Raw genomic sequence first — 6,982 nt, forward strand, 5'->3', positions numbered from 1 at the left:
TATAGATATAAATATTCCAACTTTAATCTGGGAAATTTGGACAAAGACGTCAGATTTTGGACTTTGAATACGGCCCTCAGCCTTTTAAACTTTTAAATTATTTTACTTTAGTTCTTTGTTGTTGTTTTTTTGTTGTTGTTTCTTTGTTTTTTTGTGGCAGCAGCGCACTTCCATACACATCTGACAAAAAGCCACAACTCAAATAAGCATTTGAATGAAATAAATACCATTCACAGAGTATATTGTTACCCTACAGCATAATTACCCAAGTCATTTTTTGACTTGTTGTTTGTTACAATATCAAAAAAATACCAATGTGCCCACAAAAATATTTTCAAAATGGTTCACTTATGCGATTAGGCTAATGATACATACACACTGACTACATAAAAACACTGTACAACTACTACCCTTGCAACCCTATAACATATATACTGTATTTCAAAAACAACACAAACAGGAAGGTCCTTATTTAACCAAACAACATACAGATACTGTACATGTGGTTGAATCTGCACTGATGATGTTTGTTTCTGGGGACATTTCAAGCCCAGACCGGAAAGTCCTCATCTGTAAGTCATTACATAAGACAGGGACAACGCTGTCTATACGTCTCAGATACGATCAGACTAATGCACGACGAGTTCAGCAGAGAAAAACAAAATCCACTTCTTAAACTCGACTGGATGTTTCAGGCTTTATTTGTAATGTTCCATGAGCGAGGGATTCAGTCAATAACTCAAAAAAACGCTTTAAATGAGTTTCCTCGAGGAGCTTCACGACGGCCTGAGCTTCCTCTCTCCTGGTTAAGGTGGCTGCAGAAATGCATGGCTAAAAACACAACAAAAACACAAAGTTTATGTTGCGCTCGCTCGCTTATGTTGATTTTTATGATTTTAAAAAAAGAGAACAAGAAAACAAGAGAAGAAAAATCCACACAACTTTCTATCAGGTCAGATCTCCACCGCAAGTGTCGTCAATATTAATTGGAAAGTGAACTTGTGGTATTTGATGCTTTGTTCTGAAAGTAAAAATGGGTTATTGCTGCTCTGTTCTGCATCCGTGTGTGTGTGTCTGGGCCTCCTTAAAACCCACAGTAACATGGCTGCCTGAGTGAGTCAGAGGAAAAAAAAAAAAAAAAAAAAAAGAGGAGGGGGGACCACACACAGAGCACTAGAGCCGGGGCCGACACACACTCACTGTAACTCACACATACCTACGTATCCAACCACTACAACAAGAGACGCGCTCCACGCACTGTTTAAACCGTCACGTTTCTGCTAACTTATAACATATCCCACCTCTAAAAAAGCGCTTTCACCGCGGCCGAGGATCTCGCAGCTCCTGACGCGTGCGCGTCGGACATAAAATCAGTCACTGCAGCTGTAAACTAACATCGAAATGTCATGTTTAGATTGGGGACGTGCGTCAAAGCCTGTTACACACACACACGCACAAGGGACTGTTTCTGCTCCTGAAGATTACAGGCATCGGGTTTCAGACTGTCTCACAACCCAGGTTTTCATTCGCCAAGCACAAAGATGGGGAGGAGGTGGTGGTGGTGGAGGAGGCGAGAGCTCGTGTTGGTTTTGTTCTTCTTCACAGTTGTGTTAAGAGTTTCGGACAGAGCTTCCCAGATGTTCCAGTCGCCCGTCTGCTCTTCCAGTTGCAAGAGACGCAATGTCGTGTCAAATTTAGTACGTGATAATGGTGGAGTCGACACTGACAAGTACAGGCCTGGGGAACATTTAATTGGTAGTGAGTGTACGAGTGATATGTCACTGTGTGTGTGCGCAGAGTAAACATGTTCCTCCCGGTCTAGAGAAGACAGAACCAGCCAATAAATGCCACAGTTGGTAAATGAATGTCACCAAATAGACAAAAAAAATGGATGGGTGACATTAAAAGTAAATGCAAGCAAAAACTTGACAGAAATTCTTTAAATCCCACGTGTACTGTACGGAATCGGAACTGAATTCACGGCCCGTGATGTTTGGCGGGGCCTTTATTTGTAGTGGCAGCCTGTGCACCTTACGGACTCCGCTGACTCCGTCATCTGCGTGAAGGGAGAGGGGGAGGCGATGACGCCATGTGCGGTGTGAGGTCCTGGCAGGAAAACCGAGCGACGCAGCGCAGCCACGTCACGGTGGAAGGCCACGGCGACGGCGTGAGACAAATTCAACATTTAAATCTAAATAATGAATGCAGCTTTAAGTTTGCAACAAGGGTACAAGGCACAGGTTGTGATGCGTCTTCAAACACACAAGGATATACATTTCTAAAACGTAGTAACAATATGCCTAAACAGAAACTGCAGCAAATATTGAGCAGAAACTAAAGCTCCTCCCTTTTTTTTTTAATCACTGTGTGATACAGTTGCACCTTCTCTCATTCCTGGCATCTTTGAAGGCAAAAACAAATGATAAGACTTGAGTTGTGGTGATACTGCCTGCATCTCTTTATTTAAACGTCCTCCCTGCTCTGGCTTCAAGAGCAGAGGTCTTTAAAGGCCAGTATGGTATGTGTCCAGCAGGAGGCAGCAGAGTCTTATCTCTCCATCTGTTTCATCCGCATAGTTCCCTTCCTCCTCCAAATCAAGCTATTTGAGAACACTCCCGTCTGTTCTCCACACAGTAATCTCGCACAAGAGTCAAAAAAGCAGAGGATCGAGGGAGCCGGACGATTCCTTTCCGAACCGGAGCCGCGAGTGCTTCCTTTAAAGGCCGTCACCACGCTCCGGTCACTGGTCCGCCCCCCGTCAGCTCCAGGGGTCGGAGCGGTGCTTGAGGTTGTAGTTCTGCAGCTCGACCTGATCCTTGATCTGGTTGATCAGAATCTGAGACAAAAGAATGCCGACCAGCTGCAAAACGAAAAGCACAAGCTTGAGCACGTCATGTTGTGTCTGTTGCATTCAGACCCTTTACTCAGGTCAAACACAAAAAGAGAATATAGAATAAAAACTGTGCTTTACACCACTGCGATGTATTATTTGCACCATATCCTACCTGTGGTATAGCCAGCCCCAGTGCGATGCCTCCCAGTATGAACAGGTTGCTGTGGATCCAGTCGACCAGCTTGTCTATGCAGCCGTTGGTGTGGATGTGTTCTCCAGCGGCAGCAAACTCTAAATTCTGCATGTCGTGGCCGCACATGGTGTTGATGACCTCCTGCACACATAGACGTAAACATGTAAAATATATGAAAACATTAACAACAACAAAAAAAAAAGCTTAAATGTCAGAGTTAAGGGCTAAAGGGGGCGACCTTGTCTTTGGATATGATGCAACAAGAGAAGGGGACGGAGCAGCGTTCTCTGCTGGGGTTATCGTTGCTGCAGTTGAAGTACATGTTCCGGGACCAGTCCTTGTACTCGACGCCCCCACAGCAGTCGAACTGAGGAGATTAAAAGACAAGTTGTTTCCGAATCAGCGATGTATTGCTGGGATTTACGGTGACGACGTGAACCAAATCCTCACCTCTCTCTGACCAAAGTCGATGAGGTTTTGCAGATCGATGTCATCTCTGTAGTGGACGACGGCGCGGTTAATGACCTCTGTCACTTTGTTCCGTGCCTGATAAGAGTAAAAATCAGTTTATACAAACAAATATATATCTATATAGATAGATGTATATGTGAACACTCTTTTATTTATACATTTGTTTGTCTTTAACAGATTAAATCGCCTATAAATTATTATATGTTGACACATGTATTAACATTCTACAGCAGTTTTATGTCAAGTACAGCAGAGGGCGCTGTTTCTCTCCCTTTCAAATTCAACAAAACATGCCCAAATAATCCAAACAATCTCAACAAATCTCTTAACAAATACATGTTTACACGTTTACCACTGCTGCTATAGAATAAATTATATATTTTAGAGTTTTTGTATATTTTCAATATTTTTTTTTAGTATTTCAACTTTAGCTTGTAAATCTTTGCACTATTTTGTATACACGTGTGTTCTTTTACACTGAAAAGGAGAAGCTCATCAGTCTCGTTATACACTGTATGATGATAATAAAGGAAACTGTTCTTTTCTAATCTATTCTTTTCAATACTTGAAAAGTGAGTTACGTCTTTTAACTCAGTCTTAACAAACGACCTTATCTGAAAAGACGAAGCCGAGGATCCCAGCAGTCAGCTGCAGCAGGAAGATCACCGTCAGAGAGATACAGAACTGGAGGGAGAAAAGGGAGGTGACGCTTATGACGATGTAAAATAAATTAAATGTCTAATAAAATAAAAACCTAATAATTCATTTAAAAAAATCTAAATCTAATCCCATCTCACTGTCTGCAGCAGGCAGATGTTTTCTCGGAGGGAGCCCACACATCCACAGAAGGTGAGGATGAACATGAGGACCCCCACAACCATCAGCATGATGGCGGGGTCCACCGCCAGACACGCCAGAGCCGCCTCTGAACAGGGAGGGGAGAGGAGAACATTAAAGGCCGATCTGGACCTGCTTGCAAAGAAATCCTGTGGCGAAACATCCTGTACGATGTGAGAATCCGGCGTCGTGAGCATGAGCAGAAGGAGGACTATTTACCTGCTTGTTTCATCATGCGGGCGTACACGCCGATCGCCACCATCACCAAGGAGATTACCTAAGAAGAGGACGAAAAAAAGGTTTCACAAGTTTCTTCATACTTGTGCAAATGCTGCGCACCACATTAAGTGGAAAACCCTTTCTTCTATGTTCCCACTTGCTCAGGGAGTGGCACAGTTCACCAGAACACACAGTCATGAGAAGGATGTCCAGGGGGTAGGGAGGGGGGTGATTCATGTATCACACATTAAGCGGATAGAACTTTATCTTCCAAAAAAATTAACTCCAAGTTCAGCCCTAAAGTGCATGGATTCTCCCGTCCACCCTGCTTCCACTTGACTAAATCGACCTGACAGGAATCTGCGGCCTTCCCTTAAAAATAAAAGAGCCTTTCACTCAGCACCGCTCTCCCAGGCTCAACACAATAACAGGGAGGCCTCCGAGAGCCTCTTCGCGCTCTGAATGAGGTGGATCCGGTTACCACTGCACCTGCACGGGTGCTGCGTTTGTCATCCTCACTGTGGATGTGTGCGAGTGTGAGAGTCTCATGAAAGTCCTGTGAAATGTCTGTGGTCATAGTCACTGATTCGCCAGTAGTTTAAAAAGATAAGTCTGAAGATAGTCTAGACTGGAGAAGAAACCTGCAACATACCTCGCGACTATTACAGCCGGAGGCAACAGAAATGACAACAAAGCATTCCACACCAAAGAGGTTCAAGTTTTTACACAGCCTTGTCCTGTTAGTACATGGCCTCGAGTCATGTCTACTCGCACACTCACGTCGGACGCTGCTGGAAATAAACAAGTGAACGCACGAGGAGGAGAAGGCATCTCGCTGGCGTGTGAGGAGGAAAAGTCAAACGACACAAAAACGTGTCAGGTCTTGCTTTCTGCGCACAAACTTTACATTTTTCTACCTCGGGACACTTTGCTAAACCTCAACGAGGTTAATCTGCAACAAATCAGCTCGAAAAATGCCCTAGGAAATCTCCTTATGGTCACCTGACGCTGACCTGCACTCTGCTTTTGCTGTGCATAAATTTTCACAATGGTAACTGTTACATTTGACAGGGAAAAAAATAAATCTACTTCGAGATTCGCCACATTTCTCTCAAACATGGGGTGGGAGCGGCTTTTCACGCACAGCTGCATCATATCAATTAATTAAATTCATAAATTGGCTCCTTGAAGGAGACAAAGCGCCTGGAACAAATCCCAGCAGTGAAGCAGTTTAGTGAAGGTGGAGTTTTATTTGCCATCACTTTGATGATAACAGCTCTGGTTCTCATGGTACAATCCTGATCTGCAAAGTAAAACAAAACCAACCAACCAAACAAAAAAAATCTCAAATAGCTGCTGACACCTTGTTTGTGTGTCAGAGCTGCTCCAGTTTCACTCCACATAAAAGTTAAAGAACAACCAAACCAAACAAAGCGGTGGGAGCTGCAGGCTGCGGACTGAATAAATAAGGAGGAATCATTACCCTCAAAATGTTTGGACTAACTGGAATGTAAAGGAAATACCTTGGAACTGTTGATTTGTTTTTAAAATAAACTTATGGGTCAGAGATTGAATCTGGTTTCGCCAAAACACACAAATCATGTACCTGCACACAAAGGACAGTGCATTACGCGCGACCGTCAAACGTTGTAGATCACTCACCCAAAATATGAAGTTAAAGAGGAACAGCAGGTATTTAACAACGGGACTGACGAACGTGAAGTCCGCGCTGACAGGAGCGCCTCTGCGTCTTCCTCCCATGGCGACGAGTGCGAATGCGTCTTATCCAAGTTTGCGAGCTGAGAAACGGTGTTTGGAAAAGTCAGATCCGAAACGACTCAGCATGATGATGACGGCGAGGAGGAGCCGGTGACTTTCTGTGACACACAAAGATAATGAAACTGACTAAGACCAAGCTGCTGCCTGACTCTGACCGACTGGGCGTGTTGAAACTGGGTGTTGCCATTTTTTGCTTTCACGTTTATCGCAGGTGATCATGTGTCCCAACCCGCAGCAGGGGCATCTGAATTTACCGAAGGTTCAGTGACTGACCGGTTTGTCTTTATGAAGGCGAAAGACTTGAGTGTCTTCCTGTGATTAATAAAAGTTAACAGATATACATTAAGTCAGATAAATTAACTTTAAATTCTGTCAGGATGTAAATGTTTGAATAGGAATAAAAATGTGTTTCCATGCATATACTTAAAAATAAAATCATAGCCGAAAACATAGGTACAGTAATGTTATTTTAAATCAACTGCTTATTAAAATGTTATCTGATAGTTCTGTGAGGTCATTGTGTAATTATACTTGAATATGTTTTTAACCTTTTTTTTGATTTGATTTGTTTGTACGTTTAATTGCAGAACTTTTACTCATAGTACAGTGTTTTTGCCATGTGGTATTAGTAGTTTTACTTCAGTAAGGAA

The 6,982-nt window shown here is 43.1% G+C and overlaps 1 protein-coding gene across 2 annotated transcripts; it reads right to left on the reverse strand.

Moving 5' to 3' along the window:
- Positions 1 to 2,184: 2,184 nt before the first annotated feature.
- tspan33a (tetraspanin 33a) lies at positions 2,185 to 6,506 on the reverse strand. 2 transcript variants are annotated; one of them, XM_047575076.1, is made up of 8 exons: positions 6,216 to 6,506; positions 4,554 to 4,611; positions 4,295 to 4,422; positions 4,107 to 4,181; positions 3,477 to 3,572; positions 3,265 to 3,393; positions 3,006 to 3,167; positions 2,185 to 2,860 (listed from the first exon to the last, which is right to left on the reverse strand). In XM_047575076.1, exons 1-8 carry the CDS (start codon positions 6,312 to 6,314, stop codon positions 2,759 to 2,761), a joined length of 849 nt encoding a protein of 282 aa, XP_047431032.1. In that variant the 5' UTR covers positions 6,315 to 6,506; the 3' UTR covers positions 2,185 to 2,758. The 2 variants fall into 2 exon arrangements, with proteins under 2 accessions (XP_047431032.1, XP_047431033.1); XM_047575077.1 differs by lacking the exon at positions 6,216 to 6,506 and adding an exon at positions 5,334 to 5,629.
- Between the last annotated feature and the right edge of the window lie 476 nt (positions 6,507 to 6,982).

This window comes from Mugil cephalus, chromosome 22, assembly GCF_022458985.1.
Source record: "Mugil cephalus isolate CIBA_MC_2020 chromosome 22, CIBA_Mcephalus_1.1, whole genome shotgun sequence".
NCBI classification, from domain to species: Eukaryota; Metazoa; Chordata; class Actinopteri; order Mugiliformes; family Mugilidae; genus Mugil; species Mugil cephalus.

Coding starts and splice junctions, on each gene's coding strand:
- tspan33a (XM_047575076.1), bottom strand. CDS start 6,314: ATGGGAGGAAGACGCAGAGGCGCTCCTGTCAGCGCGGACTTCACGTTC. Junction 4,423..4,553: donor CCGCATGATGAAACAAGCAG/GTAAATAGTCCT, acceptor CTCCCTGTTCAG/AGGCGGCTCTGGCGTGTCTG. Junction 3,168..3,264: donor GCATCATATCCAAAGACAAG/GTCGCCCCCTTT, acceptor CTATGTGTGCAG/GAGGTCATCAACACCATGTG.